Source organism: Triturus cristatus, chromosome 6 (assembly GCF_964204655.1).
Source record: "Triturus cristatus chromosome 6, aTriCri1.1, whole genome shotgun sequence".
NCBI classification, from domain to species: Eukaryota; Metazoa; Chordata; class Amphibia; order Caudata; family Salamandridae; genus Triturus; species Triturus cristatus.
Window position 1 is genome coordinate 383,654,325 of NC_140589.1, and position 26,768 is coordinate 383,681,092.

The window sequence follows — 26,768 nt, forward strand, 5'->3', positions numbered from 1 at the left end:
CACCACTGCATTTTAGCTGGTGTTAAAGAATGTTACAGCCAGGAATGGGAACAGCAATTAATCAAAATACATCTAATTTACTTTTCATACTCTTTAATCTTTTTAACCAACATATCTACATAAGGAGCATGCCTTTACACATGTGTGACATCGACATTTACAGAACTTCATTAAACCTGCCTGTATCTGGTCTGCTACTTCTAGCAAACCACATTTTCCCAAAACAAAATCAGTAACTGCCAGCCCAGAACTTGGATCAAATAACATTTCTTGGACCTTAACAAACCATAAACGTGTGCCCCATCTTAAAATAATTTGTGAGGAAGGCAAACGAGAGATGTGAGTCGTTGAATATCAGAAGTGCGTATTCATCGGAGATCAGTTCCACCAATCTTGTACTCTAGCTGTAGCATGAGGTGTCCTACTACTGTTGCTATATCAAGAGGAGTTTGGTTGGCTTTCTCCTTCATATGGGAAGCAAAATGTCAACTTACCTAAGTATCCACAGCAGTCTTTGGAACAGCATCCTTCTCAATAACTACAAGAACGTTCTTGAAAGATGTCTAGAAATCAGAGGTGGCTTGATAATGCAGTACTACAACACAACCAGTGTGCCCCAAGTTGAAGCATGTGTTCACATAAATGCTTCAACATGCGGCACAGAGGGTATCAATCATTCCTGCAGGGCTGTCCTTGCTTGGGTTTTAGCTATTTGCTTATCAAGTTTACCTAGCAAAGCTGGAGAAATTGCTTTTAAATTATTAGTTGGAACCACTGAGATGGATGAAGTGCCAGAGACTACAGTGGACACTCCCGAAAGCCTGCAGCTTCTTTCCATTCAATATTGTGCGTGAGAAGTGAACAACGTTTATCTGAAGAGCCATGGTTAGTTTTCAGGAATAAAAAACCCCAAGGTGTAGTGTATTACCACAGGGGAAATGAAAAGTACACTACATTTGTGGCCACAAAGCCCTTTTCTGCCTTAACCTGATAGTCGCCCCTGTCACTGGGAGGAGAACAGTTCATAGAGCCAGCAAAAGAAGATCAAACTATGTGAAGTCATCCAGAGCATCCAGAAACCTTGAAAAAGAACACAAGAGAATTCTTTCATCAGAAGTGCTTTCTGTTCTTCAGATTCACCACAGCATCTCATCAAACCTATCTAACCCCATAACGTCACTGCATGTCTTGGGACCTCTCTCAACTAAAACTCCCCAGTAGTTGTACCACAAAGTAGACAGCCTTCCCTTATAGAAAATGCTTGAAGCATTTAGAAGTAGCCAAACAGTTAAAAAGTCAAAAACACAATAGAAATCCCACTCCACTTTAGAAAACAAGAGTAAAGTTTAATAAACAAAACGACATCAAAATTATAAAAGTCCAATAAGGGGAACTGAATTGTTAAAGATTTAAGTGAAAATAGCACAAATATCGCAAATGCCAATGGTCAATAGTCACTGTAGATCAGGACATAGGTACAATTTGAGGCCTTAAAGTAGTGATGTTCAAAACACTTTCTAAGCGCTAATCAGAAAAGGGGCTTTGGTGCTTTTCTGAAGAAAAACTCTTCTCCTGTCAGTACAAACCTGTAATTCAGGCAGTGAATGTGCCGATCGGATACTTTCTGGGGTCAATCTCCCTGTAGCTCTGGAGCTTGGGAGAAAAAGTTTTGAAGAAATTCCAAAATTTCTTTTTCATATAAACACATTTTTATTGTTTCTTGCAGTTACAACAGGACACATTGAAAACCGACACAAGTAATAACAGCGGGCGACATCTAATACAAAAGAAATAACATTAGTCTCACAACAACTTCCTCCCAATGAGTCCACACCTGCCACCCAAAACCACTTACTCCATATTATATTTGGTTTAGCCGGACATCATCATGCCTCATTCACTGATTTCTCTTGCTGGGCACACTAGCCCACTCTGTGCCTTCATTGTGACATAATCGGGGGCTTGGGATCCTTCCAGTGAGCCCCACTGTCACTCTTGGCCACCAGCAGTGCTGTCTCGAGAAATGTCTGGTCTGCACGGATCCCCCCTGCACTCTCAAGTACCCCCACTAGGATCACTAGCAGGGAAAGTTCTATCTCAAGGTTTAAAACTTCAGAGAGTTTGGTGACCACCCTTTCACAGTATATTTTGTTATTCTAGGACAAGACCACATCATATGAAAAAAGCAACAGGGACGTGTGAGCAACGAAAGCATGCAGGGCTGGCGAGTAATCCTGCTCTCTATAACGTGTCAGAGGAGAGGTATGCTCTATGCAAATAGTATGTTTGCACTAGACATAGCTGTGATGATATGGTGAGCACTTTGGGGTCGATCAGGGCATCTCGCTAACCTGCATCGTCTAGAGGGCCAAGCCGACCCTCTCTGCATGTTTTGAGAGCCGTCAATGTGCCTGGGGCACTAATGATCAGTGTGCAATAAAGATTGGATACACTCACTTAGCGCAATGCTCTCATCGTGACTTTCACTTCTATTGGGTTGAATTCTGGAATCGAAGTGCCAGGGGAATGTTCACCCGCAATGCATGCCACAGTTGCAATTACTTATGGAATTGCATTCTGGACAGAGAGTACGCATTTGGAGCTCCTGAAAGGAAGGCATCCCATAAACCAAACCCTTACAGTGTTGACACCTCTCTCAATCATGCACCATGCCAAAACTTCTTTTGGTGCTCATTAAACCTCACAGGGAGCACTAAGTCCAGTTCCATTTGACACTGGTCAGCTGAGATACTTCTAAGAAATGTTCTCTTTAGTTTTTATGTAACTGGAGCTACCCAGGGGATCAGTCTTATGATCCTCGAAGATCTTCCTGTCCGTAGATTGCAAATGGAAGGGGTCCAAACTCCTCAGATCCTTTTTACAGATCAGAGATGCCAAGTGCAGTAGGATCAGTCCACCATTTGTCATTTTGCAATTCCAGCAGCGTTCTGAGGAAAGCTGGCTGAGGGTCCAGCTTTGTAGGGTTCATGAGCCTATGGAAAGACACTCCTATGTCCTCCCTGACCTATACAGTAAAGGTTGCTAGGCTCTGACCCACCCATTTTTGCAGTAGTTCCTGTTTGCTTCACTGCAAAAATGCCCAAAATGCAATGTGTTCGGGCAAATCCAAGATGGCAAAGGTTTACAGCCACACTAAACCTGGGCTCTGAACCTGGGGGTGTGAGTATGGAGTGTACTATGGTAATCCTAGTGTCTTCCAACATCAAACACTAAAATCCAGTTTGATGCAGCCACTAAAATCACAATAAACCCAGAGACAGAATAATTGCCCCAACATCTGTTTTCTCCCTTTAAAGAGCACAAAACTACTACAAGTGCTTCAGACAGTCCTGTCTTGCAGAGTGTGACACTGGGGTGTCATCAGGAGGGGCCAGACCAATTATGCATATTCTATTAGGCTAGGAAGACTCATTCTCACCCAATCCGATTAGCCTATTTTGTGCTTCTGAGAGAAATGCCAAATCTCATTCATACCTTATGCAAGAATGAGCACTGACTAGGAAGATCTAGAGAATTAATGCAAATTAGCCACCTGAAAGCCCAGGCAGGTAAAAGATAACATATTAAAAGTTATGTTTCCTTAACATGTATCAAAAATCTGACTTCAACATTGAATTGGATTTTTAATAAGTATTAAAAGAGTGGCTTTAAAGTATTTCTAGTGGCGCTCTCTCTCAAGTTAGCAGTATTAGTATTTTAATCTGCACTCTGGCTTACTACATAGGAAAGCTAGGTCTGCCACGATTAGATTGTTTTTTATACCTTGTCACTATAGGGACATGTTAACATTAATTGTCTGCATGTTCCACTTTTATATACCATGCACCTTACCATGTGGGATACACGGCCTAAATATTGGTAACCTACTAATATTTAAAAGGGAGGAAGTATTTTAACAGACTGCACTGCAGGTTTTAACTGCTGCACTCAAGGTACAATGATAGGACTGAAGCCATGTGTTTCTTGTAACACTAGTGAATGGCGCGATAAGTACAGTATCCATAGGTGACATTTAACTTTCTTTATCATGTGCAGGTTCTACATCATATACTATAGCCTTGTAGGAGAGGTAAATATGTTAATCAGCGTTTAGCCAATTTCAACATGCTTTAGGGAATAGAGCACATGCACTGGGCACCGGAGAGCAGTACCTCAGTGTGCATAGTCTAAAAACCAGCAATAAAATTCAGCAAAAAATGGCAGTGACCATTTAAGAAAGGGTCATTTTCTAGCAATAATAAATTCTAAACACCTTAGTGCTGGAGGCAATCACTTTTTTTTATAACAAACTTTATTGAGCACACAAAGTGATTTCAAGTTGTCATAGCAAGTGCAACATGGCATTTTCTATTTTCTTATTGTATACAAATATTTCCTTTGTGCAGACTAAAGATCTGCTTGAGTATGCCAGAGTAAGATAAGGCAGTTTTTGTGACTATGAAAAAATGAGTGAATACATATAAGAAGCAGAAATAATATTCAGTACAATTATGCAATGTATTTCTAAACAACCCCATTAACATATAACCCCCTCACCCCCGCCCCCCTCCTGGCCTACCGGTTCCTGTGTGCTATTCGACTGTGTGTGTTTGTGTATATACCACTTGCTACGAGTTACTGCTGGTGTGCAGATGATAATGTGAGTAGGACCTTTAACAGTTCTTTCAACCGTGAACCGCATACAACTGGTTACATTATGGGGTAGGAGTGATATGTGGAGGAAGAAGATCTAGCGTTTTAAAACCTTCCAGCATGAGATCCCATTCCATAGAGATGGGGTGTTTTCGTATTCCACATGCCTCCTCGCACCTACTTGCCACGCTTTCGGCACCACATAATCGTATCACCTGTTCCTGCCACGCGGCTAAAGTAGGGCATCTAGGGGATTTCCATCTCATGGTGATCATCCATATGGCCAATATGAGGGCATGGTCAAGGAAACACAGTTGAACTTTCAAAGCGCTTGTGCGCTTGCGGAGACCCAGTAAACACTCCAGTATGTTGTCCTCAATCGGCAAATACGTGATCTCCTCAAGTGCTGTTCAGACCACCCCAGTAACCACGAAGGTGAGGGCAAGCCCATAGCATGTGGGTAAAGCCCGCCTCCTCGGTCCTGCAACGTGGGCAGCAGTGTTGGGCGTCTGGGAACATGAGATGTATTCTCTTTGGGGTTAAATAGGATCTGTGTAACACCATACCTTGTATGAATTTAAATTTGGCGTTGCGGGATACTCGCTTGGGGTGTTCTAGAATACTCGCCCATGCTTCATCAGTTAGTGCAACTTCAGTTGTCTCTGACCATTTTGTTCTAAGGTCAGTGAGTGGGATGGAGGCTTGAGCTCGAATACCTACGTATAACCATTTAATAAGATGGCTGCCCTCCCCCATATAATAGAGTGATCGTACCAGTTCATGTTGTGGTGGTTCATTACATTGAGGTGCCTATGTCTTCCTAACGTAGTGAGAAACTACTGCATGAGTTAAGTAAAGACGATCCGGTACGCCAGTGATCTGTACAAAGGTGTCATGATCAAGGAGGGTTCCATCGCCAAACAGCAACCCGACCTCCTCCACGCTAGCGTCTGCCCAGTCATGTAGCCGAGCCTTCATGAGTCTGCCACCCGTGGTTGGTATTCCCAATAGTGGGATATTACCGGAGTACGTAATCGCATCTGAGGTGTAAAGCAGAGCCTTCTTCCAGCAGTGGAGTGCCGTTTTAAGTATTGGCGGCACAGCAGGGGGGATTTTTACTTTCGGTAACAGTAGAGTATATAGGGCTCCTCACTCTAAGTCTCAGGTCTCATAACCTATTTCTTGCAGCTTCCTGCCTGCTGTCCAATAAGATAACCACTGAAGCTGACAAGCATAATAGTAGGCCCTAAAGTCGGGTACCCCGAATCCGCCCTTGTGAAGTTCCAACTGCAATTTCTTCAGGCTCACCCTGCGTCGGCCTGTCCCCCAAATAAGCTCTGGTAGGATTGTGTCGAGTGTATGAAAGGTGGACTGAGGAACAACTAGAGGTGAGTTAAAAAAAAAATATACGAGACAGGGGAGCACCACCATCTTGGAGATGGCAACCCGCCCTATCACTGACAATGGCAGGGATGTCCAAAATGATACACTCGAGTAGTAATTGCCTTTGACAGATTAACATCAAGTTGGTCCGCTTGTGCTCTGTATATCTGGATTACTAAGTACTTAAATGTATGGTGTGCTACTGGCAGATTATATTTACCAAATTTGAGCATGTTTGAGTGGAGTCCGTCATGGAGATAGAAGGCGTTCAATTTCCCTTTGTTAATAACAAGACCAGAGATAAGTTCAAAGGCAGAAAAAATGGTGGGAAAGGGCTCCGCCCGGGCAGAGAGGTCTCGTAGGTAGATGATTATATAATCGGCATAGATTGATAGTAGGTGTGAGGTGCCATCTATTGGTATCGTTTGAAAAAATAGGGGTACCCCTGACGTAAATTCCTAAATCAAGGTGCATCAAGCAATTGAAATCAAAACAATTTAGGAATGTAGAAAATAATATTGCGGACCTAAAAAGCATACACAATATTCAATACATACACAATTAGATACAAAAATAAGTATTTTTTATTTTTATTTTATATATTAATCACATTTCCATGTAGTTTAAAAGCTGAAGGAAAAAAGTATACTAGAGGGGATGATAGCCTCTATATTTGAAAGTGTATAATGTTTACACATTTATTTTCACAGATGGTTCTAGACAAGGAATACAGCGATTTCTCTTATACTTGAAAATCATTAAACATTTGTCAAAATATTATGCAGATTCTTATTTGATGTTGTAAAAAGAAACACATTCATTTTGAGCATGGCTCTGGAAATTTTAGATCCTACGCGCGTTTCGGCTTGGAGCCTTCATCAGGACGCCATGTACATATATCATATAAAACCTAAACAGGGTATATGTAAACAAAAACATGTATCAGTGTTGCATATAGGTCCTATTTACATAGTATAAACCCAAAAGGGGTATTCACAAAGACTTTTTACTAGATTAACATATCAATTTAAAAACACTAGTCACAATAATGCACAAACATTTAATAAGAAAGGCTTAATATGTGCAACCTCACTATTAATCATAGTGAATTGATCACCTCATTACCATCACCAGGTGTAAAATTACAAAGTGTGGGACTTGGAAGTGAGACTTAAACTAAGTATTAGAAATGAAGGGTAAAAAAAGAGAAGGAGAAAAAATAATTTAGCCCAATACATATTTATTACATTTAGACTCTCGTATAAAGATGGGTTTGATATTGGGTTAAAACAGACGAAGAAAATAATTACCTCTTGTTATATATTGGGTGCTTTAACCTCTAAAAAACTTCAGACACAATAAGGATCTAGTATATAAGGTTCTGTAAATAATCAAAGGAGATCATTTTAATCATATAGAAAAGGATATTAAGGAGGTACGAAAATATAGACCTAAATATCATGTCATTACCTTTATGTAATGTGGACTGAGAAAGTCTAGAAGACGAAAATGTTGTGATGTCCTGTGTCCAAGAATCCAAAGACAACGAGATACCCAAACCTCTGTACGCATACAGAAAAAATAAGAATTTGAAAGATCTTATTGTACGATCTCAGATGGGGTCAGCATTTCAGTTCGGAGGCCAGAGTCGACGGGAGCGGGCAGAAGTCGTGGTGCAGGGCAGACAGGCCGCAGCGTCCGCAGCTCCCAATATGTGCCGAGTTTCAGCGGCGTCACCTTTCTGGCCGGGGCAAACCAGCAGGACTACATCATAGGCCCATAACGGCAATATTGCTGCGATAAGAGCATTGAAAGCAGCACACTGCCCGGCGATGGTTCAGGATTATCCCCCCCGGATCCGGAGTCTCCCCAAACCATGTCCGCCATCTTAGGTGGCTAGCCACGCCCCCACCATGCTGGCGCCAATCATTATTGCATCTGACACCTGACCACTGGTGGGGCGGGCCTAAAAACATATGCCTACTGCAGATACATAATCAGACTGTCCCAGTAAAAGTATGGCAGCACTGCAGAGAAGTCCTGTGACTGCTCAAAGAGGCAATGGTCAACTGCTGCTGCTGCTGACCATGTTGTACCTGTGTCGTGTTGTGTATGTCAGTAAAGATTAGTAAAAACCTTTTTATTACATAAGTGCTAAACTACTGACTTGAAAATGCTTGTTTTTGTATGCTACTTCAATTATACTAGCCTATTTAAAACATGCTTCTAAAGCAGTAGGGGATCTGAGGATCACAATTACACTAGTGATGTCACGTGAAGAAATAACGTCACTGTGGTTATTGACTGTCCTCTGATCTGATCACAAACATTTTGCACCAACATACCCTTATTCGTTTCAGATTGTGTTTATATATACATGTAAATCCGATTTTACTTCATGGATCGCAGATTCTCTGGTCATGTTCGTGTAGTATACGAAGTGTAAACATTTATTGTCCCCTGTGGCATCATCATAATGGGAAATAGGGTATATGTATATAAGCATTGTGTAAAGCAGCATTACAAAAACAAACAATGAGTTCTAAAATTAGAAGCAGTTAGTCGTGCAATATTCAAGAACTTGAGTGCACCAATTGCTCCAATGCTAAGCAATTGTCTACCAGGATCGGGCAATTCCATTGGTCAGATGGGTTCAATGTCGTTTTGATATTGGTCAGATGCAGTTAAAGCCAGTGCAAACATTGCTTGGTACCCAGCACAATATTAACCAGTCTATTTGACCTAATTTGAGGCCTCTGGGTGTTCTGTGGTCAAACATGTTTGCCAACTTCCAGAGCCTTGCTTCTGCAGACGCCCTTCAGATGCATCATCTTTGTTGTGCTTGCAGCAGGGCCAACATGTGACAGCTAAAGAGAAGGTGGGGCAAAGCCAATCTATAGACCCGAAGTAAATTTTAGTAAGCCAGGGTTAAAAATACGTTCTCAGCGGCTGAATTAAATCTACACAATTCAAAATAAAAACTATATTAAAGAAGCAATTGGGTAACATTTCAGGTGGAAGAGAAATACAACATTGTTAAGGACACAAGAGAGTCCCTTCTGTGTCGCCCGTGGTTCTTGAGGGAAAGGGAAACACGCATGTTTCCATTTGTCTTCCCTTTTACACACGCACACATATGCTGAAAGGTAAGTAATGTACAGCAGATAGATTCGGCATACATTAAAGTGTTTCTACTGGCTATTTCCTCTGCTGTGTACAAAGTGCTAAATTAGCTCAAGTGATCACTGGTGTTAGTCACCTAGTCTCACTTTTGGGAACTGGCACTTATATTTTCATCATCAGACTTTGACACAAAGCAAGAAAGAAAGAAATAGAAAGGCAAAATGGGAAAAAAAACAGGAAGACATTGATAAAGAGAGAAAGCCGAGGTTAAAAGGAACCCACAAGAGTGAGATAAGGAGATAGTGAAGGGTGGTGGTGGAAAGGAGCATGAGCCTTGGTATTTGGCATAAGGTTGTTTTCAATTACTCATTTTATTACATGTGAACTGAGGCTCCATGTATTCGCATTGTGTGCCAGTAAGTTATAAGGTGAAAACCGGAGACTCCTCGCTCAGTCTTCCTATAACCTGAAAAGATCTCAATTAAAATGTGTTTTATTTGACCATATTTGTAACAAATATTTGTATTCCATGTATTCGCAGTGTGTGCCAGTAAGTTATAAGGTGAAAACCGGAGACTCCTCGCTCAGTCTTCCTATAACCTGAAAAGATCTCAATTAAAATGTGTTTTATTTGACCATATTTGTAACAAATATTTGTATTCCCTCAGCACACACCGCATGGTGTGTAGAGGACATAGGTGGTGTTTGTTCATCATTGTATTTTCACAAAAGTTATTACTAAGGGCCTGTTGGAAACGGCCCTTTTTGCAGGGTTATCCCCAAACTTTTTGCTTCTTCCTCCTTTATTTTTTCTGACCCGTGGTTGTTGGCAATAGGACTCTGGGCACTTTACCACTGCTGATCAGTGCTAAAGTGCATATGCTCTCTGTATAAATTGGTATATTGATTGGTTATCCATGATTGGTATATTTGTTTCACCTGTTAGCCCCTAGTAAAGTGCACTGAGTGTGCCAGGGCTGGTGATTCAAATGCTACTAGTGGGCTGCAGCACTGATTGTGCCACCCACAGGAGTAGCGCTAAATTGATGTCTTAGGCCTGCTTGCAGTGCCTATGTGCAGTCCAGGACTGCCATGTCGACCTGGCCAGTGCACCCACTGACCAGGCCTTATCCTTCCCTTTCTGTACATGTAAGGCATCCCTATGGTGGCCCTAGGTACCCCCCTGGGCTGGGTGCAGTGTATCTGAAAGGTAGGGCATGTACTGAGGTGTGTAACATGCCCTGGTAGTGAATTACAGCCATTTTCGTTTTTCACTGCTGAGAGGCTATCTTGCCCATAGGATAGAATGGGGAAGGCTGTTTACATGCCTATCTTCCCATAAGGGCAAGATAGAAAATCCAAGTTTGGTATCTCTGTGTTCAGAATTTAATCATACATCTTTTTAGCAAGATGGTTTTTAAATTCACTGTGTGAGAATAGCACTTTTTAGAAAGTAGCTATTCTCCTGTTTAACCTTCCTGTGTGCCTGTGTGCTGGTTGGCTGACTGGTGTCAGGTGATGTGCTAGGTGGCTCCAGGAGCCTGGATGAGTCAGCAGCAGGGTGAATAGGGAGATCTGCTTTAGATGGGTGGGAGGAGTAGTCCCTGGGTCTGAATAGGGCTGCCCCTGACAAACACAAAGCTGGCTCCACCCCCTGCTGGCCAGGCTGAGGACTCTGCCTCTGCTGGCACAAAGAAGGCTCCACCTCCTGCTGAGCGTCTAACGACCCTGCCCCTCACTCTGAAAGGAACCAGGTGCTCCAGAGCAGAGCACACCCAGGAACCGGTTTGAGCAGGGGAATCCCCCCACTGGAACAAAGAGAGACAAAGACTTGGAGGGGTATAAGAAGAGGACCCCAGACACCTAAAACTTTAGATCACTTTGGAACTAAGAAGAAACCTCTGCCAAGGAGAAAGCTGGAAGAAACTGAAGAGGAGAAGACTGCCTGCTTGCTGTTTTGCTTTGCTGCCAAGGAGAGGGGAAGGACTTTGCTGTGTCCCCTTCTTTTGATTCTGATCTCCAAGGGCCTGAGAAGAGCTGGCTCCCTGTTAAGAAGTCCCAGGAACAAAAGGACTTCACCACCAGCTCCCCTGGAACTCTGCTGAGAGAGTTCTGACCTGCCTTGGAGTGCTTGCCCAGTCTTGGGGCTTCAGGAGGTCGTTTTGCTGTGTTGAGGGAGCTGGGAAGCAGAAGCGTGAACAAGAGTGACTGGTACCCAGCGCATCATCCGATTGCGTGTCGCAAGACGAGAGTGCGTGGAAAATTTCATCGCGGCACCATCGCAACACGCAGGGTCTCCGCATCGCCGAGTGCGTCGAGCATCGTCCCGAAGCGTGAAGCTTCCTGCCATTGCGAGGGTTGTCGCAGAACCAGTTTGCGGGCCGCACCACTGCCGGTGCGTGAAAAGTCTCCAATCGCTGCGTGCGTCGACGCAGAGTCCCGTTCCGTGGCGCATCGAGAGTTGCGGCGCCGGAAGGCAACGCTGCGCCACGCATCGCACCACATCGAAGAGTGTCGCATCGAACCTGTGCGTGAAGCTTCCCCCTAAGAAACCTACGCAACGAAAGCCAAAGGTATCGCATCCTCCCCCTACAGATCGGAGCCGGCGCATCCACCTCTGCTGCGTGAAGCAGGGCTGCTGCAAAGCCTCCCCAGGATCTCAGGAGCATCGCATCGCCTTTGCCATCTTCCTTGTTATAGCTTTTGGGAACCTTATCGCAACTACAGGTACTGTTGGGCACGAAAGTGTCGCATTTTGTGCATTGAGAGTCGCATTGTGCAGGACACTGACTTTGACATCCTGGAGTACTTTCTGCAAACTCTTGAACTATCTTTAAAGTAACCTTTTTGAATTATATGTTGGTTTGTCTGTAATATTTGGTCTTGTGAAGTTTTTAGTAAAGATACATTATTTTTCTAAAACTGGTGTGGAGTAAATCTGTGGTGTTTTCACTGTGTTACTGTGAGTGTTGGTACAAATACTTTACACATTGCCTTTGATAGCCTAGACTGCTCAGGCCAAGCTACCTAGAGGGTGAGCAGGGGTTATCTCAACAGTGTATCCCCCTTTCCCTGACTAGAAGCAAGGGTCCCTACTTGGACAGTGGTACCTACCCTGCCAACTAGAGACCCCCAGATCTAACATTGGTGGTCAGCGGTGAGGATTGAACTTGTATTTGTACTTGACCCACAGTAATTGGTGTACATCACTAGGAGTGCAGACCAATAGACAACCACATACTATATTTTTGATTCTATTTTTGAGTAACTCTTCAAGAGCATCATGTCTCAAGTGGCAACAAGTGAGAGGGCAGAATTGGAGTTTTCCATTGCAGATCTGTATTCGTACAAGGCTGAGGAGCTCAGGCAAATCTGCAAAGACCTTGGTTGCCCTGTGAAAAGCGGAGCCAGAAAGGATGTGCTACAAAGAGTCTTGAAGGCCTGGTGGGAGGCCCAAGAGGAAAGTGATGCAAATGAAGAGGATGGTTTTGTTCCCCAAGATCTGCCCGTGGTCGGACCAGTCTCAAGGGCTGGCAGCTCCCATTCCAGTAGGAGTCTCACTCCAGAGGAGTTGGAGGAGAATCAAAGGGTGAGAAACCATGAATTGGAAATAATGAAAATGAAAATGAAGCAATCGGAAGTAGACAAGGCGGCGGAGGAGAGCAGGAATGCCCGTGCCTTGGAGGAGAAGAAATTGCTTCTGGCTCATGAGTTGAGGATGAGGGAGCTTGATTTGGAGCTCGAGAGGCTTGAGGCCATGAGTGTCTCAGCTGAAGGAGAATGGTTAGCTCAAGAAGTGAGCTTTGCTGAGTTGGAGGTGGAGTCCAGCTCAGATGGTGGCAGCAAGATTGTAGTTTCTAGTGCTGAAAGAAAGGTACAAATACCCAGAGATGTGGCACCTGACTTGAAGGAGGGGGTTGACATGCACCAGGGGGTTCAGGTTTATGATGTAGTTCCAGTGGAGTGCAGTGTCCCTGAAGTGGATTGGGGAACTGGCACAGGGGACCATATTCCTAGTGGTGGGAGGGACACTCTACTGACCCTAGATGAGAGGTACAGGGAGAGGGGTTCCCCCATGGTAGAAACCTTAGTGTGTGAGTGTGAAGACCGCCCAGAAGAGTGTGAGTTGTGTGACAGAGACAGTCAGGTACCGTCTTGCCAATCTCAGGAGAGTGGTGTGGGGTACTTGTGTGAGGCACTGGAGGGTGAGGCAAACTGTAGCTTGGTTAACAACTGTGGGGGGCTGTGTGATTCATTTGTTGGAGAGCATATTTTAAGTCCCTGTTTTCCAGAGCTATGCCAACACCCGGTGGAGTGTGAGTTCCCTGGTTCCAGAGAGCTTGCGTTGGAGGCAGACCTTTGGTTGGATGCTAAAAGGTCTGGAGAGGCATTGGGGAGTGATCCCAAAAGGAGTGGCCCAGATATCTTCCAGGAGTGTAGCTCGGTTAGGTCCCAGTGTAGTGGGAGGGGTGTAGGGGCTCACGTCCTGTCTCAGTGGAGAAGGGGTGAGTGTGGGACTGTGGGTCCCAAGGTGCCCGAAACCCCGTCTCAGGGCCTGGCGGGTTCCTTAAGGGAACACCAGGTTGGGGGCCTAGACAGTGCTAGTAGGCCATTTGAGGAGGATCTCCTAGTGTCAGGAGAACCTGGAGCCTCTGTAAACAGAGCTCCAGTGGTTCTGGTGTCTGGCGGTACCGCTCCAGTTGGGAGGGTGCAGAAGTCCAGACTGAGGGGTGAGAGGGGGATGTGTTCCCCAGTGGGAGAACCAGTGGGTCAGGGACCAGCCAGAAGGGCTGAGTCCCCTAGGAGTGACCATGGTGACACCACTTTTGTCCTGGGGGATCTTCGCGCACTGTCAGGTGGACAGGGGCCGGGAGATCTGCGCCAGGCAGACTGTCACGAGACACATGAGTCATGTGTCACCCTCGGGGAGATGCTGTGTGAGTCCCCGGAAGTCCTGGCATGCCAGGCAGGTGTGCAACCGCAGGGTTTATTCCCTGGGTTGGGAGGCCAGGTTCAGGATCTGCCTGACCTGGAGGGAAGGACATCTGTAACCAGTGTCCTGACCGGTTTGGCTTCCAGGGGTACCACTCCAGTGGGGAGGGTGCAGCACTCTGGAAGGGGGTGCAGAGGGAGGGAGTCCTCGCCTCTGACCCCGGTTCACCTGGAGGGTGTAGACCCTAGGTTGGAGGGCCAGGTCCGGGGTGTCCCCCCTGACCTGGGATCCCAGTTGCAGGATAGAACCCCTGAACTGGTGGGTGAATGGTGCAGGACACCTGCCACAGGTGCCCTGACTATTCTAGAAGGGGGTACCGCTCCAGGTGGGAGGGTACAGAGCCCCAAGGAAGAGGAGGACTGGGTATGGAAAAGCCTACCCCAGCCTCCTGTCCAGCCACCGGATACAGGCCCGGGGCTGGTGGGTCAGTGCCAGGTTGTCAGACCCGACCTGACAGGGAAGGGAGTGGACAAAGGGTGCCAAGCACCTGGGGCTACCGCCCCCCACCCTCTGACGCCACAGGGGTTTGAGGGCCCTGAGAGGCATGAGGCCTGGGTCTCATCCCTGACCACTGTCACTGGTCACTGCGGCTTGCTGTCTGTCTGTTGGGACACACCTGTGAGCAAGTTAAGGCTAGGTGCTGCACAGGTGGTGTCCACAGGTGAGGAGAAGGGTTCCACATGGGTTGGCTTGGTGGACCCTGAGAGTATGGATGGAGAGATCCAACCGGGTTCAGGAAGGCATAGAACAGGAATAGTGCCCTGCTGTTTGGGCCAGTTTCCGTGTTCTATCGCCCTAAGCAGGGAATCCCATCGAGGTATCGCTTGGTCTACCCTGGCTTTAGGCTGGAAGGGGGTTGTGTTGGAAACGGCCCTTTTTGCAGGGTTATCCCCAAACTTTTTGCTTCTTCCTCCTTTATTTTTTCTGACCCGTGGTTGTTGGCAATAGGACTCTGGGCACTTTACCACTGCTGATCAGTGCTAAAGTGCATATGCTCTCTGTATAAATTGGTATATTGATTGGTTATCCATGATTGGTATATTTGTTTCACCTGTTAGCCCCTAGTAAAGTGCACTGAGTGTGCCAGGGCTGGTGATTCAAATGCTACTAGTGGGCTGCAGCACTGATTGTGCCACCCACAGGAGTAGCGCTAAATTGATGTCTTAGGCCTGCTTGCAGTGCCTATGTGCAGTCCAGGACTGCCATGTCGACCTGGCCAGTGCACCCACTGACCAGGCCTTATCCTTCCCTTTCTGTACATGTAAGGCATCCCTATGGTGGCCCTAGGTACCCCCCTGGGCTGGGTGCAGTGTATCTGAAAGGTAGGGCATGTACTGAGGTGTGTAACATGCCCTGGTAGTGAATTACAGCCATTTTCGTTTTTCACTGCTGAGAGGCTATCTTGCCCATAGGATAGAATGGGGAAGGCTGTTTACATGCCTATCTTCCCATAAGGGCAAGATAGAAAATCCAAGTTTGGTATCTCTGTGTTCAGAATTTAATCATACATCTTTTTAGCAAGATGGTTTTTAAATTCACTGTGTGAGAATAGCACTTTTTAGAAAGTAGCTATTCTCCTGTTTAACCTTCCTGTGTGCCTGTGTGCTGGTTGGCTGACTGGTGTCAGGTGATGTGCTAGGTGGCTCCAGGAGCCTGGATGAGTCAGCAGCAGGGTGAATAGGGAGATCTGCTTTAGATGGGTGGGAGGAGTAGTCCCTGGGTCTGAATAGGGCTGCCCCTGACAAACACAAAGCTGGCTCCACCCCCTGCTGGCCAGGCTGAGGACTCTGCCTCTGCTGGCACAAAGAAGGCTCCACCTCCTGCTGAGCGTCTAACGACCCTGCCCCTCACTCTGAAAGGAACCAGGTGCTCCAGAGCAGAGCACACCCAGGAACCGGTTTGAGCAGGGGAATCCCCCCACTGGAACAAAGAGAGACAAAGACTTGGAGGGGTATAAGAAGAGGACCCCAGACACCTAAAACTTTAGATCACTTTGGAACTAAGAAGAAACCTCTGCCAAGGAGAAAGCTGGAAGAAACTGAAGAGGAGAAGACTGCCTGCTTGCTGTTTTGCTTTGCTGCCAAGGAGAGGGGAAGGACTTTGCTGTGTCCCCTTCTTTTGATTCTGATCTCCAAGGGCCTGAGAAGAGCTGGCTCCCTGTTAAGAAGTCCCAGGAACAAAAGGACTTCACCACCAGCTCCCCTGGAACTCTGCTGAGAGAGTTCTGACCTGCCTTGGAGTGCTTGCCCAGTCTTGGGGCTTCAGGAGGTCGTTTTGCTGTGTTGAGGGAGCTGGGAAGCAGAAGCGTGAACAAGAGTGACTGGTACCCAGCGCATCATCCGATTGCGTGTCGCAAGACGAGAGTGCGTGGAAAATTTCATCGCGGCACCATCGCAACACGCAGGGTCTCCGCATCGCCGAGTGCGTCGAGCATCGTCCCGAAGCGTGAAGCTTCCTGCCATTGCGAGGGTTGTCGCAGAACCAGTTTGCGGGCCGCACCACTGCCGGTGCGTGAAAAGTCTCCAATCGCTGCGTGCGTCGACGCAGAGTCCCGTTCCGTGGCGCATCGAGAGTTGCGGCGCCGGAAGGCAACGCTGCGCCACGCATCGCACCACATCGAAGAGTGTCGCATCGAACCTGTGCGTGAAGCTTCCCCCTAAGAAACCTACGCAACGAAAGCCAAAGGTATCGCATCCTCCCCCTACAGATCGGAGCCGGCGCATCCACCTCTGCTGCGTGAAGCAGGGCTGCTGCAAAGCCTCCCCAGGATCTCAGGAGCATCGCATCGCCTTTGCCATCTTCCTTGTTATAGCTTTTGGGAACCTTATCGCAACTACAGGTACTGTTGGGCACGAAAGTGTCGCATTTTGTGCATTGAGAGTCGCATTGTGCAGGACACTGACTTTGACATCCTGGAGTACTTTCTGCAAACTCTTGAACTATCTTTAAAGTAACCTTTTTGAATTATATGTTGGTTTGTCTGTAATATTTGGTCTTGTGAAGTTTTTAGTAAAGATACATTATTTTTCTAAAACTGGTGTGGAGTAAATCTGTGGTGTTTTCACTGTGTTACTGTGAGTGTTGGTACAAATACTTTACACATTGCCTTTGATAGCCTAGACTGCTCAGGCCAAGCTACCTAGAGGGTGAGCAGGGGTTATCTCAACAGTGTATCCCCCTTTCCCTGACTAGAAGCAAGGGTCCCTACTTGGACAGTGGTACCTACCCTGCCAACTAGAGACCCCCAGATCTAACAGGGCCTGATTATGAAGTTGTGCGGACCGTTTCGGTCTCGGGACCAACCGACCTGCGGACACCAGTATTACAATGTGACAGCACAGAGTGCAGTCACATACACCCATTTCCCTATGGGAGCTTGTGCTGCGCCGTATCACAATCTCCCATAGAGAAATGTGAGTTTCTGTTAATTTCGCCCCGCGTGGCAGGCACCTCAGGGTGCCTGCCACATGGGGCAGGGATTAACAGGGGGGCACTATAGGTGCCTCCCCAGCCCCCAACTGCAGGCCGCAGGGAGAAGGGGGCCCTGCTAGTGGCCCCAAAAGTCAATTTCCGACAGGCTTTACATGTAGAAAGATCAACATGGAAAGCCTATCAGAAACCCACACTGTAATCCTGATGGCGGAAACAGGGTCCTCAGGGATTACGGTGAGGCCTCCAACTGGCCAACAGTCTCCTAGAGCCTGTCAGAATCCAGCTGGAATGACCAGCTTTTTCACTTTCGACCACTGCATTGTAATGTGGCGGTCGGAAGTGAAACCTACGATGTGAGTCGGAGAGCCTCCAACCTGCGTTCAGAGGCTTTTCAACTCACATTGTAACCAGGCCCTAAATTGTTACTAAATTTTCATTTGGATGCTTGCAACTGCGTTAGGAGTCCATTTCTGGCTTTTTAGGAAAACTCAGAGAATTCTTGGTGGGACTGTGAGGCTGCTACTGATTGCCAGGAGTACTCACTCACATTCACAACAAATTATGCACAAAGAAATGTCCGAGTTGTAGATTTCTTCCCGTGGAATTGCAATGCAAGAAGGCATTTACATAGGGAAACTTTGCTTTGATTTTCCATGAGGAAAATGTTTGTTTTCTATGAGAAAAGCCTTCTCCCATATAAAAATAAACAGCTGACCTGAACTGAAGTATGAGCATGTTCGATGTGCGAAACTACATGAAAACGCTTGGTGAATGCCCTCAATCTGGCAAGACTTGGGGTCTTCTCCATTTTCAGTGTGGACCCTACCTGGAATGCCCACATACCCCCACTTAGTTGTGGAATAAGGAAATCTTTTTCATGAGGTTTATATCTCCCCAATTCTGTAATCTGAAATTGAATATTGCCCTCTTCGGGGCGTTTCTTTGTGCACCAAAGTTCACTTAGGTGTAGAATAGGTTTGTGAATCAAGCTATAAATTATTAGACCACAGAAAAAAACTATTTCACCACACCAGTAGTGGACAAAGGCAGAGTAGGGCCTTAAATTACCCATGTACAGCCACAAAAAACACAGGTAAAGTCTTCACCAGCTCCGTACTGTTAACAGAAGTTCTAAGTGAGAATGGTTGAAGAGGGATTGAAGACAGTACCACTGACACCAATCCAAGAATGTCACGTTTACGCAGAGCTTCCATACTATCCCCATTATCCAATGCATCAATGTACAGCTTGGTTTGAACTGTGTCCGTTATTCTATCGTCTCTACATAGTCCCATCAAATGATCCAGACTTTGGCATCTTTTCCTTTGGTTCGGACATGGAAAGGGTGCTGGCTATGCTTGTAAATTACCTATCCAATGCTCAACATACACAATATGCATCTGAAACCGTCATCTTTTTGTCTAGCCCGCAACAGTGTTCTGCATAATTATGAATTATTACCAAACAGTATAAAATGGGCAAACAGGTGTCATGCATGCTGTCACTAAATCTTTATGAATTCCTCTTTTTACCAGTGTTTACGGCTGCCCGCTGGCTAAAAAGAGGAAAACGCAAGACAAGCAGCCTCAAGAACCCACCCCGAAAAGGAAACCGTTTGTAGCGAAGACGGACAAGTTGTCTGCAGATGAATGCTACGAAACCGATGGGACCGAGGAAATGGACGAGAAGGAGGAGGAGGAAGACTACTCGGATGACAACGAGGACCAGGAGGAGGAGGATGAGGAAGAGGGAGACCGTGAGGAAGACGAAGAGGTTGACGATGAAGATGATGAAGATGAAGCAGAAGAAGTGGAGGAGGAAGATGAGGATGAGGAGGAAGACGAAGATGATGACGAAGATGAAGAACAAGGTAATTATCAACCTATTAGGGGAAACATGTCAGATGCTTAATTTGTGTTTAACTAGTTTGAATAGGCTACTAAGGTTTAGACAAGTAAGTTTTAAAGGCAATTTCAGGAAAATATTCTATTACACTGAAGTATCATCTCTGTTATCTTCTAGTGTGCATATTTATCAATATACAGTTGTAGTTAAAGGCGCAAGATAGATCATGAATGATCCATATTAATATTCACATTAAAAATACTTTGCAAACACAGATTCGTGGCAACGCCTCTTTAGACTAGGCAGTGGGCAAGATCTTTTGGTGAGATGTGCAAATGGGTCTCAATAACCAGATAGGAATATGTCTCATTACATCGCGTGCTTTTACAACACGGTCGTTACAACGACCACGTTGTTAGTACGGGATGCATTTACATCGCAAGTCATTACAACGACTTGCACTAGGGAGAACGCTGGACTTAAGAATAGTATTAATTGCTATACCTACTCCAGTTTGCGCAACAGTAGGGAAGGTGTTGGAATTCATTTCCAATACCTCAGCGCCCCCTAGTGCAAGTTGTTGTAATGACTCGCAATGTAAATGCATTGCGTACTAACAACGCGGTCGTTGGCACGGCCGCGTTGTAATAGTAGCGCCATGTGATGGCAGCACTGTAATCGCTGTTTCCCACTAGAAAACCATCAGTCTAATTCTTTCTCTAGTAATTAGCAAAAGGAAATGATGCATCAGTTCAATGTGTTTTAAGTGCTCCCATGCATAGCACGGAATTCTACCTTCTCCACTAACCGAGAGCAAGTACTGAAAACGTCAATAAAAGCACTACTAGCAACACCACAACCCACACCACTAGAATCAAAGCTGCATTCAACACCACCATCAAAGCAAAATCACCTCCACAAACAACACACTTAGCACCACCTTTTAAAGGGCCATCAACAACACAGGTATTAAAAGCACCAGCACCTCAACCACCACCACTTATTCTACAAACAGTACTACTGACAGCCCAAATCTCAGTAGCTTCACCTCTGGTACCACAACAAAAACACCTTTGTAAGTACTATGACAAAAACTACCACCAAAAACATCACTGCCACCATAAGCACCAGTACAAGCTTTGCCACAATCATACTATCACATGTGTTATATAGCATATTAATAATACCACATCCACTTCATTGACCTAACCACTACATTGCAAGGTAAGAATAGATGAGCAGACACAGAGGTAAGAATAGTAATAATATACTTATCATGACGATCTAGTGGCAGGCAATATTGTGGAAACAATATTACTGTGGGTTGATATTATCGATCTGGACATAGTGTCATATAGCAAACACAAGGAGATGATGGACGGAGCGCTGAAACTTTTCAGACACTCACCCCTAGTCACAGATTTGCGTTGAATCCATCATCGTTTTTTAGCTTACTTCGCCACCCCAGTTCAGACCCATCCATATGCAAATGAGTCTTGACTCTGTTCCTCATGGAAAGAGTCCAGCCCCAACTGCCAAGCCAGGTCTTCCCTGGACCGGAAACAAGCATCCTGGGACCGGTTTCGGGGTAACACCCCTCATCAGCTAGGCTAGCTTGAATTCAGTGCCAAAGTGAGCAAGGGACCCACATCTGGGCATACTCTGCCAACTTAGGGCGAACAAAGCAAACATAAGGAGATGATGGACGAAGCGCTGAAACTTTTCAGACTCACCCCCAGTCACAGATCTGGGTTGAATCCATCATCATTCTTTAGCTCACTTTGTTATCCTACTTCAGACCCAGCCATATGCAAATCAGTCTTGACCCTGTTCCTCATGGCAGGTTATGCCCAGTAGTGGGTCCCTTGCTCACTTTGCCACTGGATTCAAGCTAGCCTGATTAAAAGATCAACACATTTAAATCACTGTTGAATGATGTGGCACTGGCACTGTGATGATAAAACTGATATTTCACAGGGACCTCTGAACTATGGGTTTTAGGCTCTTCCATTCTGAAGAATAAAAGAAGCAATACATGATATACATAATTTTCCGCATTTACATTTTTAAATATTTCGATCCAGCACCAGTTGCTCTTTGAGAGTCAGGTGAACTATTGTTACTTCTGCTGCACTGTACAGAAGCTTTACTGCCTAAGTCCCATTCCATAAAAATATCTATAGTTTGCAAGACATATTTTTATATGATATGAAACTGGCTTTTTTCTTAAAATGAGTCTTTTTATCTGACTCCTTTTCTTCTTTTTTTCTCATTTTATCACGGTGCCTCAAACTATATCCACCTCTGCTAGACTATTGCTTTTTCTTAGCCTTTGGTACAGCTTTCTCATTACCAGAACACTCTGTCTCACCTTCTATTTTGAGTTGTGGTTTTGTGGCCCAAGAACCTAAAGGGTCATTGCCTACAGAGGTGTAAACGTTCCAAAATAATTTGTGAATGCTCCCTGAACAGGAACAGCTGCCCCCCACTGTTGCACTGCCAGAACTGTGGCTCCTCCTCTAAAGTTGCTCAAAGGTGTCAATGAAACTGTTTCAAAATTATCTATTAATTTCATTCCTAAATCAAGAGCCTGATGTGTGCTTATGTTGTGTCTTTTTTAACACCTCAAGTAATATTGCAAATGAGGGTGGGGCATATGTACTAGCTGAGTTACAACTTCGCATTCTTGATATGAATTATGTGGACATGCAAATAGATGTGTTCCAATATATGAGGAAAGTAAAATGAATGAAACTGTATACAATGTCAAGGTCAATGGAGGACATTAACCAATAGTTCATGCATAGAGGATTCATCGTAGTTTACTCTAGAAGATATTAATTCTATTCTTTTGATTCATGAATTGGAGTACAATATTGAAGGAACTGTATATGACGATGTTGGCCAGACTCTAACAAAATTGGGTTTTGTAGCAGATAGATCTCTTAACAGTGGTTTCAAACCCAAGTTGAAGTTTCATCCCAATGTTCTACATCACAACATAAAGGCATTCAATACAGACATGGTACAAGAACTTTTAAAATTACGAAAACAACATGGATACAATATGAAAGAAAACATGACTAAGGAACAAAGAATGGCAAGGCACAGTTTAATGGATGACTCCACTATTGTTCTAAAACCTTCTCACAAGGGAGGGAACATAGTTCTCATGGACGTTGATGAGTATAGAATGGAAGCCCTGAGACAAGTAAGGGATACAACCTGTTATGAGGAAATTGGTTGGGAAACGTACAAATTGTTCATCGCAAAATATCATGAGTTATTAAAGGGCTGGTGGTACTCAGGTCTACTGGATGAGAATGAATACCTGTTTCTCAAAATGATAATCCCCACATACCATGCCTATATCTACTTCCGAAAATACACAAGCATCCTACTGAACCACCAGGAAGGCTTATCGTATCTTGTAATGGTGGTCTCTTGGAGAACAATTCTATTTTTCTCGATCACTTTCTGGCACCTTTTGTAGTTAATTTAAGATTCTATTCTCATGATAGCACTGACTTTTAGAGAAGAATACATGATGTGAAATGGGAAGAGAACTATCTAATGATAGTCTTGGATGTTTGTTCACTATACACGTACATTGATCAAAAGAAAGGAGTGGAAGCATGCATGTATTTTTTCTGTGAAAGGCCAATATCACAATTGGATCATACCAATATGTTACAATGCATGATAATGTACTGTCTAGAACAAAACATGTTTCTGTTTGAGAAGATCTTATATCGACAGACGTCAGGGACAGCTATGAGCACCTCTTTCGCCTCCGGCCTGGCTAATTTGTTCCTTGGCTGGTGGGAGGATCAGGAGGTACGGGTGGAGAAGAATAAGAGATATACTGAACATATACCAATTTGGATTAGATATATCAATGATCTTTTTTTATATGGAATAGGCCAGAAAAACGTGCTTTGGAATTTATTGAGGTCTTAGGAAACAATGATCTGAATTTGAGTTTTACTCACAAAATCAGTAATGCCTACTGTGAATTCCAAGATGTTGCCATTTGTGTTGAGGATAACAAGCTAAGCACTAAATTATTTAGAAAGAAAATGGTAGGTAACACCACTTTGCATGCCCATAGTCATCACCCAATCCCATTGATTAACAGCATCCCTTATGGTGAATTTCTATGGGCACAAAATTGTAGCTCTGGCGACAGTTTTGTTCGGGAGCAGAAGAATATGGAATGTAGATTTAGACAACGAGCTTATTCCTACAAAATACTATCTCAGGCCAAAAAGAAACTCAAAGGCGTACCACAATATGAGGTTTTGTTTGGGAAAAATGTAGCTAAAAATAGAAAACAGAATAGAGCAACCCCCAGACTTATCACCACTTATAATAAAAGAGCCAACCAATTTAAAAAACATTAAGACCTCATTGGATTCTAATAAAAACCGACCCGGTGATAGACGGGCTGATAGTTAATTCACCACTTATCACATATAGGAAAACAAGATCATTGAGAGACATTTTGGTACATAGTTTCCAAGAAAAACCCATATCTACCTCCTGGCAAGGGGGCCAAAGAGGGTTTTTCAAATGCAAAGCCTGTAAGAGTAGTTATAGCTGCAAGAGTTATACCAACTACTATGGGAGGTCCAAACAGATCCATAAATTTATCACATGCACCACTGATTTTTCAATATATGTCTTAGAGTGTCCGTGTGGCTCTAGATATGTAGGAAGCACTAAGTTACAACTAAAAATTAGGATTCTCCAGCACTTGCGAGCTATAACTAACCAAGATTTTAGTTATCCTGTGGCCAGACAGTTCTGGGCAAGGTATGACAGTGACTACAGCTTGTTACAATTCTTTGGTATTGATAGTATTACCAAACACATCGGGGAGGCGACAGAGAGAAACAGCTTCGAATTTTGGAATCACTATACATAATAGATCTCAATACCAAAATACCAAATGGCTTAAATAGTGGGGAGGAATTAGCCACACATATTGGAATGTAATTTAAGGAATGCAGATCTATGCATGAACATATATCTCTTCTTTCATTATGTATGTAGCTCATCACTCAGGATAAAAGAGGAAATTCTTTAGTGACTAAAATTAATCACACTTTTAACTAAGGAATTCTGCTACCCTGCGGGTACATTTTAATTAAAATAATGGATTTCAATGTTTTGAGGTACATAGGGGCTATACTAAGATATTGGTCGATGCAATTGCTGCATTAGAAAGCCCTTTGATATGTACAGCCAGATTGAGGCTGTTACTATCTAAGCGCACTCTTACATGTCTCCCAATGAGACATGGGGCACATGCCCGTTATTGCCGCTATCTATTCAAAGTCAACTAAGAACTTAATCTCATGGTATTCTATGGAGATGTATAGGAGCCAATAAGACATTTTATCCTCGAGGCATATATAAGGGTGTAATATGGAAAATCATGACCATGGTAATCTAATAAAATTAAAAAGTAGAGGTCCTCAATATTAGTTTTTAACTTTCATGATCTTGCCTCTTTCTTTAGCCTCGTTGATTACAAGTTTACTTCTAACATGCCTATAAATATGTTAGAATTTTGTCTCCAAAAACTAAGCCCTACCGATAATTATGTAAGAAACCAAGTTTTAAATAAAATATGTCTCAAGGGAAGATATCTATAAGAATATCTTTCATAAGAGTATTCTAAATAGTTTTGAATGACGTCTTGAACAATGGAACACTTATCGAATATAACCCCATGTGAGACCAAATTAAATGTAGTCGATATCCTTTTGCAACATTCATAGTGTTTTGTCAATGTCTATGGACACATTGTACTATTTCTTTGGGAGGTGGGGTGTGTTTTCACTTGCTTGACAAAGGTTTTTGCCGAAATGCATCGCTTTCACAATAAAGGACCATGCTTCCCTCCAGTGTGCCGCATCCTTCATTTCCTGATTGAAATCGGATTTGTCCTGCATGTTTAGATGGCAGCTGCCGCCGTCGTAGGCACCGGCACCGTATGGCAGTTAGAACGGCCAGCTAAGCAGCAACTCAAGTGATATATCTATATATTTATCTCAATATGTCCTCTTGTGACTGCTGTTCTTCAAAGGAGGAACATAATTGCCTTCTCTGCTCCTTATATATATATATACTGAATTGGCATCATAACAATTGAAATTAATTTTATATGATGTGCAGAAACGTGTTTTTTAATGTGTTTTGGTTGAAACATCATTTGAGACAAGATAGATGCCGTCTCTATCACTCACTCCTGTCCACCCACGTACATCTGCTCCACACTTGACTTGTAACTTTTTCAAGGTCCCTTCTGCTGCCTTCTGCTCTGATCACTATGCTATTCATTCGCTGAAAGTCCTATTGTCTAAATGTTCCATATTTCTTTGAACATCTCCAAATGACATAACACTGATGGTGTTGAATGAGTTTGAATGATTTTTTTTCTGAAATGGAATGGAGTTCATGTATTAAGGTAATTGTCAAGTATTATTCTTGTGTTATGATTTGCTAAAGAAATTATACTTCTGCTCACACTATGAAGATATAGCAGTTTATCTAATTTACTATGCATGAATTATGCAGAGGAACACCATGATGATTGGGATGACCCAAAAGAATTTCCTATGTTACTAGAGATGCTGTCCAATTTTCTTATGACTTTGCTGCCTATTGAGACTTGAAATATGTTTCTTATTTTTACGTACTCTGTATGTCTTTGCATCTGGAAGCCTTCATGGTAATTGACTGTGTTCGACTTATTTTTGGTTTTCTAATAAAATGCCTTAACTTTTATTGATTAACTTTTATTGAGCTGGAACTTAATTATTAGTGGACCCCATTACTTAATTGAACTTAATTGAAGGTAATTTAAAAATCAAAATAATTTTCTTTTGTAAACATTATTTACTTTGGAGTTCTTTTAATTCCCTGCCTCTGTTATTTGCTATGGGAGTGTGTTGCAGTACCTGCCAGTGGCCATGAGAGGTGCTGGACTTACTCCAATGCTTAGCTATAGTACATTTACTACTTTCTTGATAGCAAGTTTAGTACTGTAGCGTGTGAATAGCAATAGGCTTACTCTTTTGTGGGTGGATGTTTGTATTTGCATGTCCCTAACTAGACTCCTCCTTACATCTTTTTAAAGCCCTCCTATTTAGGTGTAAGTATTGCCCAGTTTAAAGCCACTCTCCCATGTCCTTCCACATTTACTGCTAAAAAGTAGACCTACATGTGCCAAGATCTCTGTGCAAGTGGCAGACACTTCCGCACAGAAAATATAGAAGCAATTAATGTCTTTGCATGGTTAGTGTATAGCATTTTGTGGCAAATGACTAGT

The 26,768-nt window shown here is 44.0% G+C and overlaps 1 protein-coding gene across 10 annotated transcripts in view; it reads left to right on the forward strand.

Moving 5' to 3' along the window:
* MYT1L (myelin transcription factor 1 like) overlaps nucleotides 1–26,768 on the forward strand; it is a 1,127,044-nt gene that overhangs the window by 772,514 nt on the left and 327,762 nt on the right. For all 10 annotated transcript variants that reach the window (XM_085610775.1, XM_085610782.1, XM_085610783.1 and 7 more), the window contains one exon: nucleotides 19,120–19,454. In XM_085610775.1, coding sequence (XP_085466901.1) covers nucleotides 19,120–19,454 — 335 coding nt within the window. The remainder of the gene's footprint in view (nucleotides 1–19,119; nucleotides 19,455–26,768) is intronic.